This window comes from Diadema antillarum, unplaced genomic scaffold (genome assembly GCF_040938485.1).
Source record: "Diadema antillarum isolate AM-2024a unplaced genomic scaffold, OU_Dant_1.0 seq00001698_RagTag, whole genome shotgun sequence".
Classification (NCBI taxonomy): domain Eukaryota; kingdom Metazoa; phylum Echinodermata; class Echinoidea; order Diadematoida; family Diadematidae; genus Diadema; species Diadema antillarum.
This window is the reverse complement of record NW_027272389.1, coordinates 727,510-750,270: the sequence shown is the minus strand read 5'-3', so window position 1 is coordinate 750,270 and position 22,761 is coordinate 727,510. Positions and strand designations below refer to the sequence as shown.

The 22,761-nt window shown below is 38.9% G+C and overlaps 1 protein-coding gene and 1 pseudogene across 1 annotated transcript; one reads left to right on the top strand and one right to left on the bottom strand.

Annotated features, from left to right (window-relative positions):
- The first annotated feature begins 2,269 nt into the window (after positions 1–2,269).
- LOC139711728 (uncharacterized) lies at positions 2,270–7,074 on the top strand (annotated as a pseudogene).
- Positions 7,075–11,792: 4,718 nt separating this feature from the next.
- LOC139711746 (uncharacterized) lies at positions 11,793–22,761 on the bottom strand. Its single transcript, XM_071623600.1, has 3 exons — positions 22,583–22,761; positions 18,937–19,041; positions 11,793–12,151 (listed from the first exon to the last, which is right to left on the bottom strand). Exons 1-3 carry the CDS (start codon positions 22,691–22,693, stop codon positions 11,981–11,983), a joined length of 387 nt encoding a protein of 128 aa, XP_071479701.1. The 5' UTR covers positions 22,694–22,761; the 3' UTR covers positions 11,793–11,980.

Genomic DNA, 22,761 nt, shown 5'->3' with positions numbered 1-22,761 from the left:
TAATTTTGACATTTTACAGTCCCCAAACTGCCGTTTGTAGCTATATTTTTTTTTCGCTTTGGAACTTAAGGGTGGGGGGGGGGGGGCGGCCCAGGCGCAACTGCTGGCAATTACTGGCAGCAACATCAGGAGTATGGCATAGCGATTGAATGCGAGCGAGCGGACCGAGCGAGTTTGGAAATTTTGACATTTTACAGTCCAAAAACTGCCGTTTGTAGGTATGTTTTTTTCGCGTTTATTCATTTATATATGATACATCAATCTATCTTATTTTATCTATTTGTATTTATTTGTTTATTCATTCAATTTTTTTTTGGAGGGGGCTTTGAGGGGGGGGGGGGGGCAAAAATGCGTTTTGCCCCCCCCCCCCCACTTTTTGGATTGGGGGGGGGGGGGGGGCGGCCGCCCCCCCCCCCTGCCTCCTCCCCCCACACTTCCGGCGCCTATGCTTGTGGGAACTGTGTCTGAGTCAGTTTTATGAATTCATATTAATAAAGAGTACCTGGGATTTGATTTTATATTAGGTGCAGTTTACCTGCCGTGCGAAGGCTCTATTCATCATTCGACTGAGGTTTTTGATCATTTAACCCAGGATTTGTTAGATATGAAAGTCATGTATAATGTCCCCTTTTGTTTGACGGGTGATTTTAACGCAAGAACAGGTTTGCTTGATGATTTTATGACCATTGAAGATATTGTATCTGATCTGTCTGGGTTTAGTACTTCTAATGACAATAGTGATTTGAAGAGCTATCTTGGTGATGAAGGATTTGAGACTAAACACCATAATAGGGATGAATGAGTGAATAATAATAATGGAGTCAAACTCTTGGATGTTTGTCAAAGCTTTGATTTGAAGATTGCTAATGGCCGGTTATAGGGAATGACAAGGGAGTTGGCAATTTTACTCGTTATAATAAAAATGGGGGACGGAGTGTTGTTGATTATGTAATTGCTTCTGTTAGCATTTTTGAACATATATCTAAATTTGAAATTGATGAATTTGATAAATGCATGTCAGATGTACATTGCCTACTTTCTTTCTCACTTGGCAATGATGGTGCTGCTGATGACTGTAAGGACGAAAGTTCAAACGTTTTCCCTGAACCTCCTAAACAAGGAAATTATTTGTCCTTTAATTGGTCTATTGAAAAAGCAAGCAATTTTAAATCAAAATTAGACAATCATATAAAGAACATAATGAGATGATCTTGGCAATGCAGAAGGTACTATTACTCAAGCCAGTATAGATGGTTTATATTCTCTTCTTTCAGATTCTTTTATTAACGCCGCCATAGAGGCCGATATCTGTAAAAAGAAAGCAGAACATCCCCACCTTTGAAAAAGTCTCACAACCAGGAAAACAAACCCTGGTTTGATCATGAATGTAAACAATTAAGCAAGGGACATATATTTTCAAAATAAAAATAGACTGAAGCGTAAAAGAAAAGGTATGCAAGGTCAAGAGAGAGAAGACATTAAAGTGGATCTTGCTAAAGCATCAGGAGTGTATCTTGCTAAAGCATCAGGAGTATATAAGAAGTTGCTTAGGAAAAAGAGGAATTTACTAAATAGATCTCTTCATAATAGTCTCAGAATATCAAAAAAAAAAAAAAAATCCCAGCCTCAGGAATTCTGGAAAATTTTGAGCAGTGACTCAAAAAAGACAAAAACCAATAAGGTTTCTCTACTTGATTTTGTGCGTCACTTCCAGGGCTTGAATGCAGTTCAGCCTAGAGAGAATGTACAAACCCAGCATGAGACAGAAGCAGATTTGACAATTGATGATGAATTGAATGCACCCATCACTACTGAGGAGGTTGTTACCATGATTAAAAAATTGAAAAATAATAAGGCATGTGGTACAGACCAAATTAGAAATGAGTGTTTAAAAAATTCATCGGTTATGGCTATTGAAGTAATAACCAAAATTTTTAATATTGTGTTAAGAAGTGGAATAGTGCCCCATGACTGGAGTGTTGGTCTAATTGTTCATATTTTCAAAAATAAAGGTTCAGATACGGATCCAGATAATTACCGCGGTATAACCCTCCTAAGCTGCCTAGGGAAACGATTTACTTCAATATCGAATCGGAGGATTACACTGTTTTTTCAAGATAAATCAGAGCTCGGTGAGGAACAGGCAGGTTTTCGAGCCGGTTATTCTACGATGGACCATATTTTTGCAATGAAGGCACTGTTTAGATATATTCCTATCTGGTAGGAAGAGGATTTATTGTGCCTTCATAGATTTCAAACAAGCTTTTAATTCGACACGGTTGATCGGATGTCCCTTTGGTACAAGCTAGTCCAATCAGGAGTAAAAGGCAAAGTGTTCTCAGTAATCAAAAACATGTATAATTCTGCCAAGTCCTGCATGTGTGTCAGCTGCTGGTATTACTTCAGAACCATTCCCATGTGATATTGGGGTAAGGCAAGGTGATAACTTATCTCCCCTGCATGCTGTTTGCAATTTATCTCAATGATTTTGTTAGGTATATTCAAAGCAAATTTAAAGGACTCCGCTATCTATGCGATGAGGTTTGCTCAGCCCATCTTGATTATGTGACAGACGCTGACATTCCTATAAATTTGTATTCATTATTGTATGCAGATGACACTCTCATATTGGCAGAGAGTTCAGAACTTCAGTCAGCCTTACATGCCCTGTCATCATACTGCAAGGAATGGAAATTGTGTGTTAATACATTGGTCAAGTAAAACAAAGATAATAATATTTTATAGGGGAAAGGTTCGCAATTACCCCATGGTATGAAAATGATACCGTTGATGTTGTCCATGATTTTGTATATCTAGGAGTGAAGCTTAATTACAATGGGAGTCTCAACAAGGCAATTTCTAAGCAAGTGATCCAAGCTAGGAAAGCCCTTTCCTCGCTATCATTTAAAGCACAAAGAGTAAGTTTACCGCTAGATATTCAATGTGAGTTATTTGACCATTTAGTTCTTCCAGTATTATGTATGGATGTGAGGTATATGGGGCTTTGAAAATTTGAGTCAAATTGAAATTTTCCATCGGAAATTCTTAAGATCCATCCTTAAAGGCCGTGTCACACCAGCCTTGCGTGCGACTTCCGAAGAACATTTTTGCTATCCGGAGGTCCCCGCAGATGACCCGCACATGACAGTACTTAGCATGTATCTCAAAAGTAGTTACCCGGAGGTGCGCACGCTGGCTCTATTTACCCGCTGCCAAAAAAGGCCCTGTCACACCAGCTAAGCGGGCTTATTGCGTATGGGGATTTTTCAGCACGCAGAATAATTTCTGCGGCCGGACAAGGTTTAGGGCAAGTTTGGCGTGGGTATTACATGATAAACGCGTGATACCTAAGTCCTTCTTGCGTGTATTCCGTTGAACTGCATGTTAGGCGCGTGGGTGTCACGTGATAGCTTCGTGATAGCTTCTTTTATGTCAGTTACGGGCGACATACGGGCTCTGCGAAGTACCTGCGCCACAACTGCGTGTCGCCTGCGAGGTGAGTGCTAGTCTGAACAATAGGCTGGTTCGAGTGGATGGGCAAACAATCATTTGTCAACTAGTTTTCAAGAAGTGAAGATGGCCCCGTAGACGGAAAGTGTACAAGGGCAGAGAACGTCCAGTGGATGGACAGCCACAAAGCCCGGAAGATTCACAGCAAATGCATCAAATTGCTGCTGAAGTCCATTCGGCGGATGAGGTCCTGTCCGAAAGGGACCAGGTAGTCCTCGACGCCACAGAGGACAGAGGACAAAGAAGAGAATGAGCCCACAAATGGCACGCACTCCCTTCACATAGGCATAGATCAGCGGGCAACTTACCTACTTCAAGTGGGTCAAATGCCTGTGAATTGCGGCGACTACGGCCCTCCTACGGGTGTTCTGCGTGGAACTCTTCGGGCAATCCTCGCGACTCATCCGGAAATAGTTTTGGTCATGCTCAAAACTTTGCTGCGGGAAAATTGGACTAGCGTGCGCACCTTCGGGCAACTAAGGACGAGATAAGTGCTAGGTACTGTCAAGTTCGGGCCAACTGCGGAGAGCTCCGGGTAGCAAATTTGTTTCCCCGCAAGTAAAGCCGCAAAACTTCCCCAGATACGGTACGACAAGGCCTTGAGCATGCTCAAAACTTGTTCCGGAAGAGTCACGGGAGTTGCCCGTAGAGGTACGCGCAGAACACAAGTAGGAAACCCTTACCGGTAGCACCTCACAGGCAACTCCAAAGCAGGTACTTCGCAATCCCCGTAAGTCGCTCGTAACAGAAAATGGATCGGTTTCAAAGCTCTCACGCGAGTCACACGGAACGCACGCAAGTATACAAATGATGCACAGGATAGAGTGCGTTAGTGTAGGCGTATAGTGCACTCGAGGGTATTTACAATTGTGAAACATGCACGTGACGAGGCGAAGCCGAGTGCATGTTGCACTACATTGTAAATACCCGAGAGTGAGCTATACGCCTCCACTAACGCCACGAAATAATCCTGTGCATCATTTGTTTCATAAAATGGGTCGAAAATTCGAAAACTAACAGCATTTTTCAACGTTTTTCACGTACCTTTGTGGTCAAGACGTCCGAAGATGTTCGTCCCAAACATTTACGCACGTCGCACTCGGAAATCCCGCACATACAAGTATGATGGGGGGTTGGGTTTCCGGACACTTAAGTTCCCGCATGAAAACTTACTTATTTTACATAGAATATGCACCCTTTACCTTAAAGACTTGATATAGACTCCTCATATAGGCCTACTAGACAACATACTCTGAAAACGGCGTGAGAATTAACCTTCTAAATCGTTGGATTTGCCCTTCAAAGTGACTCCATGTACGCGTCCGGTCCCACAACGCTTGGTCTACTGTATGTACACTGTACGTATGATACGCTATACGTGGTACGGTGCGTACACGCCACACATTGTTATGCACAAGGGAAGAAAGGCCGGCCGGCCGGCCGGCAGCCCGAACTAGTGGTAGAAGTTGTTTACAGGATTGACAGCGCGTATGCATGCAATTCAAAGGAGCCGCGCCGCGCGCACAGACCATCGGCAATAGAATTTAACACGCAGTGCAATGGGACTGAGTAACCAAAGCACATGTGACTCATTTCAGCGCTTCCTATTGGCTACATTCTTGAACCCATTTTATAATAGAAGCTAAGTAGCACGCGTCTAGTATACAAATATCGACTGCTGCAGAGGGAGATGGTAAAACTATTTGCACCGAGGTGATGTCTCAATGTTCAGTGCTATGTCCCGAGACGAAGTCGAGGGACATGGCACTGTTGAGACATCACCGAGGTCAAATAGTTTTACCATGGCCCGAAAGAAAGCAGTCGATATTTGTTTTATATCCCTCTCGAGCATTTTACTAGAGTAATGACGGTTCCCTTTTGGAAAAGTGTGCAGGTTTCGTGAAAGATAAATCTAACGTTAGGCTGTAGCAGTGCAGCAGCAGTGCGTGCAGCGCGTAGCGAACGACACCGCTGCGCTGTTGTTGATTCCTACACACGAGCTACACTACAGCGTGCAAAACTCCGAAAGATCGAGGTCCAGGACTACGTTAGAAGTAGGCCTAAAGCGACTTCGTTACCCAGATCATCTTCAAAATCGGTTTTAATTTATTCCTAATTCGTACCTGATATGGTGTCCTCCTGCGATCATTCTTCCGTTACTGGAAGCAGTCACTTTGTCAATTGAGCTGAATGCATTGATCACGTATCACACGTCCACACGTTACACACCGACCGGCCACGCCATCGCACCACACAGATTTCTGTAATGCTGTCGCACATCACACCGCGCGCTCTCTTAGCGCTAGCTAGCTAGCTACAAGCCACAGGACTGTCGCTTAAAAGTATCGCTACTACGCGCACTGCGTACATTGTTAAGTGAGAAATGTAGATATCGATCACACGATCACGATGGGTGCAAATCGTGGATTCCCAAAAGTACTATATCACGCTGGCTAGTAACCAATTGCACCGCATCCAGCTGCTCGTAGCTAGCTAGTAAAACTACACCATGTTCGTGCTCTGTACAATCCTATGGCAAGAAGCTTTACATGAGGGATATAATAAGTAAGAAACAAGTGCGAAAATTGCAAACATTCTTGTCCGCCCGCGGAAAATCTTCTACGTGCTTTAAACTACCTCCTCGCCACAAGCCCGCGTAGCTTGCCCGGACAGGACCCGTGTGACACCGCCTTTAGGTAAATAAATGTACACCTGATTGTATGGTTTATGGTGAGACAGGCCGTACATAATATTGAAGTTCACATTAAGTGTAGAATGATAGGTTTTTGGTTAAAGATAGTAAAGGGAAGTCATTGTAAATATACATTCAGACTATATAATATTTTAAGGTCAATTGAAAATCGCAAGAACACCCCCATGTTGTCAAAATTACTGTCATACATAGAAAGTATTTTAAATAATGCTGGTCTAGGACATGACAATATAATATGTCCGTGGCAGCGACAAGGAGAAGGGCTCAGTGATACCTGGATCATTAACGCTCTCAAGCTTAGATTAACTGATATTGCTAAGCAGGATATTATGTCAAAAATATGGTCTAATAGTGTTTGTATTAATTATCGAATTTTCAAGACAGATATATTGTTCTAAAATTATTTGTTAACACTTAGTAGACGGGGATGCAATTTTGCTATGTCGTTTTAGATGTAGATCACACCGTTTACCAATCAATAATGGGAGGTTTAAAACAAATAAATGTAGAGGACAGTGATATTGAATGCCCATGTTGTGAATTAAAAGTTAGAGGGGATGAATTTCACTACATTTTTGTTTGCCCTTTTTATGGAAGAAAGGCAGAAACATTTAGGTTGTCAATTGTCCAAAGGCAACCCCAGTACATTGCATATGGAAAGTATATTTAACAGATTCAGTTTTAAGCATTTAAAGAATCTTGTGCGTTTCATACAAATTATAATCCAGCATTTTGAATTGATTCCAAAGGCAAACAGGCTTAGTCCTGATCCTGTATATAACGTGTATTTTAAAAGCGTAGTTACTCGTAGTGGTAGACAAACCAAACCACGTGATATCCTAGATCTGTAGCCATCATTTCGTATACGTTCAGTAGTTTGTAGCCTACAGTATTTTATTTGTACTTGCCAGTTTTTATCACAGTATTATATTCTGTGTATTGTAACTATGTATAGCCATTGTATTATACTTTTGAACATGTGTTGTACTCTCATACCCCTGAAGGGGGTCGACAGAGATAATAACAATATCAAAACATATCAAAATATATCTGAACGGAAAAAAGAAGAAGAAAAAAAATTAACAACAAAAAACGACGTGAGGTCAAGGAGGAATGATCCGATCCACAAGGATCGAATCTGTCTGCCCAGTACAGGGACCCCCGAAGTGAAGTCGAGACGTATAAATTAAGATATGTGTGAGTGCATGCCATATAACAAAGGGAGTTCAAGTAGTAATCATTACAACAACTGGAATTGCTTCAAAAGGGTGAATAACTCTGTTGGCGATACTAATGTAATAATCCGTATAGCAACAACAAAACAACAGTGCCATCTCCGAAGGCCATCTCCCCCAGGAACTGATGTCTCCGTTGCTGCGGGGATGGTCAGAAACTTTGATTGAATCGGCCAAATTGTTGGTCAGTTGCGGCCAAATTGTAGGTCAGTTGTGGTATCTTATATACAACATTGTAGATGAGGCCCAATAGTACGGCAACAAACACATACCGGAAATCGTACTACCTGCAAATCCACTCTTCATGCACTTTTATTACATTTTTTAAGACTGTAAAACACTATCAGGTTTAAATATCTAAATATAAAGTAATTTTGACACATGTTTATTGTTTATGTTAGTGTTAGATTATCATAAAAGCGCGAATGTAAACATGAATAAAAAACGTTAATTTTGAAAAGTGATACATGCATTATTTCTAAGACCCTAATCATCTCTGTCTCATCATTTTTAGGTTATGTTCGTTATATTCCGAAGGTTTGTTAAACAGAGAGTTAAATAAGGTTAGTTATTCCGAAATACACCTTTATACCTAGATGTTCATTAATCCGAAAATGGAACAGGGTTCGTTAATACCAACAGTTTTGTGGAATGAATTATTCCGAAGAGTTGTTATTCCAAAGGTTCCGTCATCCTAAAATGAAATGAGGTTCGTTATTCCGAATGTTTGTTTATACGAACACGGACGAATGTTCGTTAATCTGAAAATGAAAAGATGGTGCGTAAACTGAACGAACCCATGGGATTCAGACGAGCCTTTCATATTTTTCATGTTGCTACGGATTGACGAAACTTCCGAACAACAAACTTCATTTCTTTTTTGGATTAACAAACCTTCGGAATAACAAACTTTCGGAAAAACAAATCTTCGGAAAAACGAACTTTCAGAACAACGAATTGTACCACGTTTAGCATAAATAACAAACCTGCTTTGGCAACCACAACGATAACCTGACTTTGTATCGACCACACGTCATGTGACAATGAAAAATGCAGGGCAATTAGGTAACACAAAATACTTCACCTAGGTGTGTTTATAATATACGTTAAATCTATGGTGCCGCAATGGTTCATCACAATGACCATCTAACCTGTCTACAACGGTTTCTTGTCTGTAGGCCTAACGACTGCGATTCGTGTTTTCCTTGGGCGGGGTTCGGACCCTCCATCCCACCCCCCTCCTTAGCAGGCAGGGCTCGCCTAAACAAAATCGAGTTTTTAAGTTAAAAGAAATCCCCTCCCTTTGGTCATACCACCTGGTCATACGCAGCACGGGTGAGGGCCGCTAATTACCCCATCCGCAAAATTTTCCCCCTTTTTTTTTCTTTATCGACGCAGATATTATATTTTCAGAAAAAAAAATTGAGCGGTAATGAGAAAATCACTCACCAATCATAGAATTTAGTTTATTTTTGTTTCGTTTTTCATTTGAATAGATAACCAATTCCCTCAAAAGTGTACACCAGATCCTACAATTTCAAGTCTAAATAATGCGCAGCAGACATCCCCCTCCCACCCCAGTCCTCCGTCTGCATGGCCGCTGCGCTGAAGATTTTTCAAAAACTTTGATCAGTCAAAATAAATGAAAGAATTACACAACAGAGAATTTCGTTTGTTTTTGCTTCTAGTAATTTGAATGAATAACCATGCGACTTATCGTCTCTTTTTTTCACTCAAAATTTTCTAATATTCCATCCAAAGTGTGCACCAGACCGTGAGACGGTTGAACTTCAATTCTATAACAAAGCTAATGCTCACTCGTCTGGGAAGGGGATTCCCCTTCCACACCCTCCATCTGCTGCCCGTATGGTAGATGTTCGGGATGACAATAACCCAGAGATAATCTCATCTTCTACATGTTCTAAATATTCCTGTACACCCATATAAATCAATATGGTGATATTAGAAAAAAAGAAACCGCTCTGTTTTTATGCTTTAATTCAAATTTTGTAATAAAATCTAACACATAATAGGAAACAGGATGACCAACTGAATAAATCTTGTGCATATTATTCATATCATTTTCCCTCTATGGAGGGATACTTTATTCATTCATTTGCAAACATTATGTCAATGATTGCAATCACTTCATAACACAATTTGAATGAATACATACACAAAGAGAGCCATAAAATACTTTGCTGTTTTTCAGTTTTCGATAATTCTTTTCAAAACAATAAGTATTCCAATCGAAATCAATGTTTGATGATTTTTTTTACCAAAGTATTATTATACATCTATAACTTTTCTTTTACTGGTACATGGCTATTGCAAAATTGTTTCGATTTTGTTATGGGTGATTCATATGTATATTCATTGCTCTTTGTTACATACGAATTATCATCACAATTTGATGAACGTTTTCATGACCGTCTATATTCACTTCTGATGTAAGTTCCATCCACACCTTTTGAGTTAAAAAAAAAAAATTACTCCACTAACAAATCGTCTGAATTGAGAACACGACAAATATAGACAAATACATCAAATTAAACATGTAAATGAAACGTACAAAAAAAAAAGAAACCCTCTTTCGATGGGATTTAGTGAAATAGATCTCCTCACCTTTTTTCGCTTAGAATTTCAAAGAAATCTGTAAACAATTTTATTCAATATATTGTGCCAGTAATATTTTTTTTTCCCCTGGAAGGGTAAAGCACTAAAGATACATAAACAACAACAGTGAAATTATCAATGATATGTGATAATTACCACTTTTCCATACACATTGTTAGATTTCTAATTTTACAAAAGCTTGACATGAGTTTCACCTCTTCTAATTTTGAAAACCAGTTGAATTGTTTAGATTCTGCAAGTTCTTTGTTAGAGGATTATGTTCAAGTATTTTACAAGGTCACAGTTACACTGTACTCTTGAATTGACACTGTTACTGCTTTTGCATCACATTTTGAGTTGGTTCAGCAATCCGCCGAAAGTGTTTGACTTCCCTGTGTAAAATTCATCTTTGTGATATGGCGGACTCTGCTGAATTGACACACACACACAAAAAGATGGATCTGTTCGTTATTCCGAAGTTTCGTTATTCCGAAGGGTCGTTAATCCGAAACACGCAAAGTCCCTATACCTAGAGGTTCGTTAATCCGAAAATGAAAAAGGGTTCGTTAATCAGAAAATTTGTGGCGTTATTCCGAAGGTTCGTTATTCCGAAGACTGGTTAATCCGTAAATGAAATTCGGAACAATGAACCTTAGGAATAACGAATCTTAGGAATAAAGAGCCTTCGGAATAACGAACCTTCGGAATAAAGAGCTGTAACCAAAAAAGATAAGTGTCATTAACCGTGGCATTTTGCAGCCCCTCTGTATGGCCTCATTTGCTAAAAAAAGTAATACTCTTCATGTGACTGTTCCACTTTATCTTAAAGACCGTATACTTCACCTAGCCTATATACAATATTGTAAGTTTATAGATTATAATGTAGAAAAGAGGCAGCCCTGTCATATTCCCCAGTTTCATTTCAAACTTGTCTGATATATCCATCCATTCTCTCCATGAGTAGTATACTTTCTTGATTCGTAACATATTTTCAGTTTCTTTTAATACAGTACTATTTCTTTTCTCTTTTTTTTTTGCAAATCTTTTTCAAATTGAAGAAGGTACTCAGTCATTTCTCATGTAACCCAGGGCATTATTACTATTCCATTCCATTATTCAGACAACTTGTCAATTTACTGCATAATATAGGTCTATCTCAACGGACAAGTCCTTGATAACATTATTTTAGTACATGATTAATAGTATATTTCATTGAATACATCTTTGAAATGATTGTTACTGGGAGCAACAAGTCGATTTCACATAATTATCTTCCGGCATTATCACCATTATTACTCCAAAGACATAGCAACCTTTATCAATTTACAGCGCATCAATGATCTCAACCTAACACTGCTTGCTATATAAAATGTAGCTTTACCTGATATCGAAAAACTGATCCCCCTTATACACAGCAAATGTGAACAGGCCACACAGTTTGAACATTAAGTTTTAGTTTGTATAGCATTCATCTATAGTACCAGCCAGGCATATAAATACAGATTTAAAAGAAAAAAAAAATCGTCGAATACTGTATCTTACTGATTATAATGATACCATCAAGTCTGAATAAATTATACCTTTCTTGATAGATTCCTTTATTCGAGAGGTTAACAATCGGCAAGAAGAAAAATCAGTGATTATGGTTATACATACACGTATATACATATATATATATATATATATACACACACATATAATAGTTGAGCACTGTCAGTCATATTGCAGTTCACACTCTACTTACCTATATACATGATTTTGTTACAAATGCATTAACCCGATGACACCCTTGCGCAAATTTCCAGATGTGACATACTTTTTATATCTATTTGTATCCAAGAAAGGAGTAGATTCTCTCTTGAGACCTTTTGTAAGAACTAGACAACTTTTTCACCCTTTTAAAAACTTAATCAGTGCCTGGGGGCCAGGACAGCTGTTTGCCACCAATCACATGCATGTGGATGTGGTAGACCGACTGGCAGCCATGATCGCCGTCATTCACTACCAGGCGGTAGCCTTCAGAGAGACCTTCTTGCTCCGCCACCTTCTTGGCCGTGTACATCATCTCACCAAGTATCTTGAATTAAAATATTACAAGAACAAACAAGAATTAACAATCACGACAAATGAATGTACAAACATGCAGCCTGTATGTGGTACAAAATAACATCATAATTTTGCATAACACTATATCCTCCACCATACCCCTTCATATTTTATTCTTGGTAATTTTATTATACTAATGTTACTGCTTTATTCATCTCACGTTGATTTTATAAAGTTACATCAGGCTTTAAAATGTACAAGTGTATTTATGAAAACTAATTCTTAGATAATTGTCAAGTGTTTCAAGTGATGTCAAGGAATGTTTTTTTTTTAAATGTTTTAGAGCATTTCCTTCACTCTTTAAAATCGGTGCCAAGTAAAAATGTCAGGGGTAAATACGTCATTGGTAAAATTGTCCGGGGTAAATTAATGTCAGCTGGAAAACTGTCAGGAGATAGAATGTCTAAAGCAAAAATGCCCGCAGTGATAGGCAAAAGAAAGACAGAAAAAAACAAAATTGATTATGTCTAGAACAAACTTAAATTGCTGATATGGCAGAGCTATATATGACTGTGTCAGAAACAAGGATGAAAAAATCGACAACAAAATATATATATATGCTGTAACATTGTCCACCATTGGCGGAAGCGTCTGTTTCACCTGCCACGTCAATTTCTTTCTTTTTTCTTTTCTTAAAAAATAGTCAAGTGGAAAGTAAACTTGTAGGCAGTAATAGTACATGAATGGAGAAAAGTATACATGTATACACGTATTTCAAAACTACGTGATCCTGAGAGGTATAAAGCCAAAAACCTTCGGAATAACGAACTTTATTTCATTTCCGGCTTGACCACTGTAACCTTTCTAAATAACGAAACTCATTTCATTTCGGATTAACAGACCTTCGAAATAACGAATCTCATTTCCGACTAAGGAAGCTTCGAATTAACGAACCTTCGGAATAACAAACCTTATTTGATTTATGGGTTAACGTACCTTCGAAATAACGAATCTTATTTCATTTTCGGATTAACAAACCTTCGGAATGGCACACGCTACAAGTGTTTGGATTAGCAAATCTCAAGGTATTATAGGGAGTTTGTGTGTTTCAGAATAACGACCCTTATAGAAATAACGAATCTTATTTCATTTTTTAAACAGTCATATTGTGTGTAGAAAAAATGAAACTCAATTACGAGAGATAAAGCCAAAGAGTAATGAGATTTTTTTTATTTTCATAATGTTTGGTATAAACAAATCTAAGTCAAATATGTTGACCATGGATTGAGCGCATGATGCAGCTCTCCTCTGTGCTCTCCATTCAGCATTGATCGTGAGTGATTTATTGACCTGGCCTTTGTTTTAAAGTTGTATCATCTTGAAGAACTAAGCTCAGAGATTCTGCAGGACTTATTAGAAGACATATCTGCATTAAATGGAAGAGAATTTTGAAGAAACTTTATTTGTGAACCACGTCAGTTTCTTTGAGTTTGTACTGGAGCCATGTTTAGCTGCAGAACCTGCAACAGCTCCTCCAGTACCTGGCCATGCATTGTTTGGACCTACAACACAAGCACCTGTGGAATAAAAGCATCAGTCTGGTCTTCTGACAATGAGTCCTATTCATCCTGTTTTGGTTGCTACCCTTGGCATTTTAGCCTTGTTGAATGTGGAAGGGGAATGTGCTAATTTCCCATCCTTGCATCACATTGTGCAGCAGCCATTCACAAGGAAACAGTTTCTTCAAAGAAGAATTGCCTATTATGCGAATGGGTCAGCGACCTTCTAATGTCAGCTGCTGAGGGATGGTGATGTACACCCTAACCCAGGTCCTGATGAGTATGAATTCAACAGGGAATCAACATGCAAATCATTATGTCAATCACAATATACTTCGCAAGATTTATTGGAGCTGCAGCATGGAAGTACTTATCTCCTGCCTAAACATGTGTATGCTACAATCAAGACACTTGGATTGAATTGCATAAAACCCACAAGGCGAAGCAAGCGAGGTGGGGCAAAAACCAGAAGTTGGCGCCACCAACGGGGTACAGCTCCTAGTCCAACTAGTTCTTTCAGCAGTAGCACTAACATCACACATTCTGCTGCTCAACTTACATGTAATCCTCCCAAAGATACTCCAATCTCTGTTATCACTTCATCAAGGCGTTGTGTCAAGCATCATAAAAAAATAGGCAGTTCAGTAATCTGACTAAGATTATTCCTCAGTCTTCTTTTGCAAGTTATTTCAAGCTATAATGATGCTCTCTCAATGTGCGTTCCCTGCGCAATAAGTCAATCGCAGTGTTTGATTATTGATAGTAAGGCAGATTTGTATGCTTTCACAGAAACTTGGCTCACCGACAAAGATTCGGCTATTATTGGTGATGTTGTTCCTACCGGTTACAAATTCAGTCACAGGCCTAGAACAGGCCGTCGGGGAGGTGGTACAGCATTGATGTATAGAGATTGTTTGCACGTTAAGAAAGTAGATGACGGTGAAAAACAATCATTTGAATTCAGTGTGCATAATTTTTCATTTCATTTCATTTCATTTATTTCATTTCCAACAACATTTTCATGCACAAAATAACACAACATCAATACAATGTCGTAACAAAGAAAAATACATGAAGTTAACAATAATACGCATGAAAAAAAGCAAGAGAATATTGAATCAAAACTAAAGTTGCAGGAAATGGAGGAGACATGCTATAATAGCATGACATAATATAAGAGACATGACATAATATCACTATCAACTCTTTTCAGTTAAGAATTATCAATTTGTACAGACCACCTTATTCTGAACAACACCGAATTTCATTTGGAGTTTTCTTGCATGAGTTCAGTGAGTTTCTGCAACCACACCTCTTTTGTAAAATCCCTTTTATAGTAACAGGTGATTTCAATGTTCATGTCGATGTGAATGATAATTTGGATGCGATAGCTCTCCGAGAATTGCTTGAGTCTGTTAGCTGTATACAGCATGTAGATGTCAGTACTCATACTCATGGTCATACTTTAGATCTTATCATCAGTAGAAGTTTAGATGACATAGTTGTTGGAAAGCCTTGGGCTGATTCACTGGTTTCCGATCATATGTCAGTCATGTGTCAGTGAGAACACAAAAACCATCAGTAAAAGTAAAGAAAGTTATGTGTCGTAAAATTGCATCAATTGATTTTGACACTTTTCAGAATGATTTGAGAGCAAGCGATCTCAGTACTTGCATGTGTGATGATTTAGATGAATTGGTCTCATTATATGAAAACTCTTTGACATCTGTTCTTGATAAACATGCACCATTTGTAACAAAATATGAGTGAGAGGCCCAAAACACCTTGGTTCAATGAAGACATTTGGCAAATGAAACGAAAGAGACGTAAAGCAGAAAAGAAGTGGATGAAGAGCCACAACAAATGTGATCATGATGATTATAAGAGTATACGGAATATGACTTTGTCTTTAATGAATCGTGCTAGACAAGATTATTATAATGAATGCATAACTGAGAATGCTGCTGATCAGAAAAAGTTGTTTCATATTGCAAAGTCTTTGTTAAATATTATGAAGAAGTCCATAGTTGATTTACCACCACACATTGATACTGAAAATTTTGTAAATGAGTTGGGTATGTATTTTGAGCAGAAAGTAGTGAAAATGTGTGAAGACATTCAGTCGAAAATAGCAGATGGATTCCCCAACCAATCTTCTTATTCAGAAGTTCAAAATAAGTTGTCACAGTTTTCTCCGTTATGTGCACATGATGTGCAAATGTTGGTTCTGAAGTTAAACAAGAAGACATGTATATTGGATCCAATACCCACAAAGCTGGTTGTAAGGAACATTGATATCTTATTGCCAGTTCTTACAAAAATTATCATCCTGTCTCTGACATAATTGGAAGTTGGCTATAGTTAGACCATTATTGAAAAAGCCCGGTGCAGATTTACAGTTTTCAAATTGTAGACCCGTTAGTAATTTGCAATATTATGTGTCCAAACTGGTTGAAGCAGCAGAAGAAGGTCAAATTCAGCAACATCTTGTAACCAATGATTTACTACCACCAATGCAGTCAGCATATAGACAAAACCACAGCACAGAAACAGCCCCATTAAAGGTGAAAAATGATTTGCTGTTAGCAATGAATAAGCAACAGGTGGTATTTTTGGTTCTACTGGACATGAGTGCAGCTTTTGATTTAATTAGACACGACATTCTTGTGAATGTTCTCCAAACACATTTTGGAATAACTGACAGGGCATTGTCATGGTTTGAGTCCTATTTGAATGTCATAGGAGACAGAGGGTTCAGGTCGATTCCAGTATGTCCAAGGAGTTTGATGTACCCTGGGGTGTGCCCCAAGGCTCCTGCCTGGGTCCCCTTCTCTTTACTTTGTATGCTAGTAGGTTGTTCCATGAAATCCAACACAATTTCCCAGAAGTAATGTGTCATACCTATGCGGATGATACACAGCTGTACATATCTTTTTCACCTACTGCAGCAGATGAGAATTATTCTGTGCCCATTATAGAGCGATGTATTGTGCATCTTCACAGATGGTTATTATCCAACAATATTCTACTTAATGATAAGAAAATCAAATTTGTAATATGTGGCACTCAACAGCAAGTTTCAAAACTACGCACTGAAAGCCTGAAAGTGATTGATATTGATATTTATCCTGTTGATTCAGCACGGAATCTGGGAGTGTGGTTTGATTCACGCCTAGCTTTTGACAGACATATCTCTGAAGTATGTAAAAATTCATTTTATAATTTGTTTAATATTGCACATATTCGGAAGCATTTGACGCGGGAAAGTACTGAAAAAATCATCCATGCGTTTGTCACAAGCAGATTGGATTATTGTAACAGTTTATTTTATGGCTTATTAATACCTGATAATCAATTAGGTAAACTACAAAGGGTGCAAAATGCATGTGCTAGATTAGTTTGTAATTCTCCTCGTTTTTCTCATTGTCGTCCATTACTACGTGCATTGCATTAGTTGCCTGTAAAGCAGAGAATCATATTTAAAACTCTGCTAATTGTATATAGAGCTATTCAGCACCAGCACCAGGAACTTGTAGAGTTAAAAACATCATTTCAAACATTTTATCATCTTCGAAGTTCACGGGATCAAACATTATTGAAATATCCACTGGGGAAATCAAAAGTTACTCTTGGTGACAGGGCATTTTTGTACGCTGCACCAAAATTATGGAATAATCTCCCTTTGTTTGTAAGACAAGCAGTTACAATCAATGAGTTTAAGGCCAGGTTAAAAAGTCATCTCTTGAAGTAATGTATTTTCTGTTTGAATTTCCTGTATGCATGTCATTTTGTAATGCGCAGTAGAGTATATTATTATAGTAGCTGCGCAATATAAATGTCCTTTATTATTATTATTATCATTATTATTATTATTATCATGTTAATATTTCTCATGACAGATTTTTGAAATTGGCCGATAAGGTCAGATTTGAGAAATTACATAAACGAATCAATGTGTGCCAGTCTAATGATACTGGACAAAAATATTTGGAATGTATCATAGACAACGCTCCGACTCGTGGAGCGTGCTTATTGATAATTTATGAGGAGAGGCCTTGTCATTTTACATCTGGCATAATTACCCATGATATTCTTTTCCTGGACATTTTTAGCCCGACATTATTTTTACTCTTGATATTTTTCCACTAATGTATTTGAAAGGGACATTTTTCCTCGACATATTATTTACCCCTGATAATTTCCATAACGTTTCACCCCTTACATTTAATTTTTACTTTTAATATTTTCCCGGACATATTAGCCCTCGACTTTATACCCCTGACATTTTTACCCGAGACATTTCACCTCACATACTTCGCCTTTCATATGTCATTAAACTCCCCCAACATTATTGCCCTGGATATTTATCCTGATATTTTTTATGTTACATATCTACCCCTGACACCTTTTGTCACCATAAATATTACTCTTCATGCCTTTCTCCTGAAACATTTGCTCTTGACATTATCAACAAAAGAAGGCCGATGAAATTTTCCCATGACATATTTAGCCATGCATGACATTTTACCCCTGACATTCATTATACCTGTGACAGTGTTTCCTCGTACATTTACTTTTGATGTTTTTTGCCATGACACATAATACCTGTGGCATATTCCGCAATATAATTCACCCCTGACATTTTCACCCTTGACAATATTTCTTATCTTTGACAATTTACTTTTTTTTTACAGCTGATATCTTTTTTCTCCTTAGTGACATATTAAGCACTGACATTTTTTTGTTCCGAACCTGAAATGCATAAAAATATTCGTGTTTGTTTGTTGTTGTTGTTTTTTCGCTTAGAATTAAGCCTACTAAAGTATATATTATTATCATGATTCAACAGGCACCGAACTGCTTCGCATGAGATTGATGCAAGAATTATTTGATAGAGGAATGTTTGTCTTTCTTTCTAGTTAATATCAGTCGTTCAGGAGAGAAATGCTATAACACAAATCAATATTAAGTACTTACAGATATGACATGTATCACTAGCCCATTTTCATCACGATAGAACATACTGAAAAAAACAACAAAAATCAAAAGGCAACTATAACATTTGCCATTATAATTACGTATTTGCATCTCCGTAATGGACAGCATCTTTTAAAGAGGGCTATTACGTGAGCACTGCTGAAATTCATTGTTATCTCGGTATAGCATCAAATTACATTAAAATATCAAAGCCAAATTCCTTGTAACAAAGAATGAACATCCCCCTCCCCCCCCCCCCCCCGAAAAAAAAAGAACCAACCGGAATATGCTCCTTCTTAGCTGCTGAGATCCCAGTGATTGGAGTCTTTGGGATGACGAGGAAGTGGCTTGGAGCGCGAGGGTTTCTGTTCCTGATCGCAATTGTCTGTGAAGAAAAAGTATTACAGCAAAACAGGCGCGCCGGAAGCAGTTTTGGATTGGGGGGCAAACATTGGAGGGGGCTCAAGATTAGACCATGCATATGTTACACAATATACACATACACACACACACACACGCACACGCACACACATCTATTATATATATATATATATATATATATATATATATATATATATATATATGTATATATGTGTGTGTGTGTAAAGTGGCGTACGGTGGGTCGAAACATGGGGGGAACCATAAAGTAATTTTGACGGTCTGTATGCTTGTGCGTGTGTGCGTGAGCAATAATGGGACTACAATACATTACGGAATGTGATATACATTCAACAACGCAGTCATTGAGGAACATTGTAAGTTTTCCTTACATGGATTATGGAATGACGGTGTGAAACGATCGACAAATTATATACTGTCAGCAACATAAGGTGAATGGCATAACAATAAAATGCGAGCGAGCGAGCTTGAAAATTTTGATATTCTGCAGTTCCAAAACTGGAGTTTTGTAGTTATATATTTCGTTTTGGAAATAAATGGGAGCGCATCGGGCGCAACTGCTGGCAATTATTGGCAGCAACATTAGGAAAATGGCATAACAATTCAATGCGAGCGAGCGAAGCGAGCAAGCTTGAAAATTTTGACATTCTACAGTCCCAAAAAGGGGTTTGTAGCTACAGTATATCTTTCACTTTGGAAATTAATGGAGCGGCGCATCGGGCGCAACTGCTGGCAATTATTGGCAGCAACATTAGGAGAATGGCATAACGATTCAATGCGAGCGAGCAAAGCGAGCGAGCTTGAGAATTTTGACATTTTACAGTCCAAAAACTCCCGTTTATCTTTCGCTTTGGAAATTAAGGGGGGGGGGGCATCGGGCGCAACTGCTGGCAATTACTGGCAGTAACGTTAGGAGAGTGGCATAACGATTCAATGCGAGCGAGCGAAGCGAGCGAGCTTGAAAATTTTGACATGTTACAGTCCAAAAACTCCCGTTTGTAGCTATATCTTTCGCTTTGGAAATTAAGGGGGGGGGGCATCGGGCGCAACTGCTGGCAATTACTGGCAGCAACGTTAGGAGAGTGGCATAACGATTCAATGCCAAAAACTCCCGTTTGTAGCTATATTTTATGATCTTTCGCTTTGGAAATTAAGGGGTGGGGGCATCGGGCGCAACTACTGGCAATTACTGTCAGCAACATTAAGAGAATCTCATAACGATTCAAAGCGAGCGAGCTTGAAAATTTTGACATTCTAGAGTCCAACAACTGCCGTCGGAGCTATGTTTTTCGCTTTAGAAATTAAGGGGAAGGCGCACCGGGCTCAACTGCTGGATGCGAGCGAGCGAAGCGAGCGAGCTTGAAAATTTTGACATTTTACAGTCCAAAAGCTGCCGTTTGTAGCCATATTTTTCCCTTTTATTCATATATATATACATATCTATTTTATTTTCTTTGTTTATTCATTTATTTTTATTATTATTATTTTTTTTTTTTTTGGGGGGGGGGGGGGCAAAAATGCGTTTTGCCCCCCCCCCCCCCACTTTTTGGATGGGGGGGGGGGCGGCCGCCCCCCCCCCCCCCCCCCTGCCCCCCCCCACTTCCGGCGCCTATGCAGCAAAAGAGGATTTTATTTGAATGAGCACTCTCCTAAGTATGGACAAATTTCAATGAATTTCACGTTGCCCCCACTTGTTTATCAGTGAAAGAGAAAGAAACCTCTCAGCTCAGTGTATTTTCGATGCAATGCTCAATCGATAATCTCTTTTATAGCGATTACAATACTGGTATCTCTACTAAAGGTGTTTTATACCAGTGTCACTGCAGTCGAGTGCAATTTGTGTGGAAGTTTCCTGCGGGGTATGTTAATTGCAGGAGTGTACGTGGTGTAACACGCTAATCACCACTAATATGTGGTAGAGGCAAGACTATACATGCATGATTGCTTGTTTATTACTCAAATCTGTGTGAAATCTACGGTAATGAGAAAGCAGAACACTTGATCATTGAAATGATAATAAGAGGGCGGATCCTGGAATTCCGTATTTAGGGGGGAGGGGGTTAATACGGCCTAATAATATCTGGTACCAGTACAGTCGGATGATAAGGATCATCGTGTGATTTCATGCATACTTTTCTTCAAAAAGAACAAAATATCAAAGGGGAGCGCTCTCATCGGCGGCGCCGGGGTTGCGCTGAAGCAAGTATTTACATTTGGAGCCCGCACAAAGAGGAGATGGTTGAAAACAAACTGCTGAAGTCCAAAAAGGGTTCATGTGAACATTGTCAATGTTTGCGCACAAACGATGACTTCACCTAACGGGGATGGAATTTACATTTTCACACTTTCACGCAATTTCACGCAATGAGACTTTAGCAATCGTCACTGGAGTAGCTACATAGCCTTAAGTGCTCTCTCTATATAATGCAATATACAAAATATACTTTGCACTGACAGTTTCTGGTTAAAACTTTGGGCAGAGGTGACTCCTAAGGAATTATTCACTGAGGAGTGAAGCCCCAGAGTAGAGAGTTCTTTTGGAGGCATGCACCAAGGACTATAATTTTAACCATGCAGAAACTCTAAATTAATCAAAGTATATTTGGGTTATATTTTGGATCAAAGCTATCAAAACGGGAGAAATGGGGGGAAAAGGCTAGGTGAGAAGTCGTGTAATGGATGCGATGTTGTAAAGGTATACACTGATCGTAAGAAGCAGACTGCTTTGTGATGTTATGGTTTTGTTCGAAAATGTTACATTTCACAGAGTGACGGAACGATGCAGTGCGCTCTGTCAAAATTGCTTTGTAACGTCACAATAAGAGTGACGGTACGATGCAGCGCGCGATGTCAGAATCGCTTTGTGATGTCAGAAATTTTATTCACAATATTGCAGACTGATGGTACAAAGCTGTGCACATTGCAGAATTGCATTGTGGCATCATTTTGCAAATAGTATTGTACTACATGTATTTGAAAAATGCCGTCATAGAAGTGACGTGATTTTGCAAACAGTCATATGCCTACTCAATGGAGTGTCAAACATGCCAACATTCTGATAAATAACTAGCTGAAATATCTATAATCACGTGAAGCTCTTTCCTTTAACCAATCACTAGAGAATAAATTTTTGATAAAAAAATAATGCAAAATATCACTGAATACCCCTTCCAACACACACACACAAACACACACACACACACACACACACACACACACACACACACACACACACACGTTCGGAGAGCCTAATAAAAGAATACGATATACCAACTCCACACACTTATGACCGTGCACTACTACAAGTACCTCAATAACTTGCACGAGGAGACATTAATGGAAAATGATGGTGAACACGTTTTTATCACACTAGTGACTGCGGGGCCGTATTACCGACAACCAGTCGCCGCACAAAGGTATGGACAACAATTAACACTGCACTCAGAGATCATATGCCAACCATAAGTTGGCGCATCATATTGTAATCATGCCTCTTCAATACTTCGAGGATTATTGAATTCACTTACATTATCATCTTCATAGAGAATTTTAGCTGGAATCTCTTTTCGTATTATTTGACCGAAGACCGAATCCCCGCCGGGTTTGGTCGTCTGTGTTTTTGCCTGCTCGTCTGACATGATTCTGTCATTGGCCTCTTCCGTTTTTGATATACCCGGCAGCACATGCAAGATTACTATGGATTGTA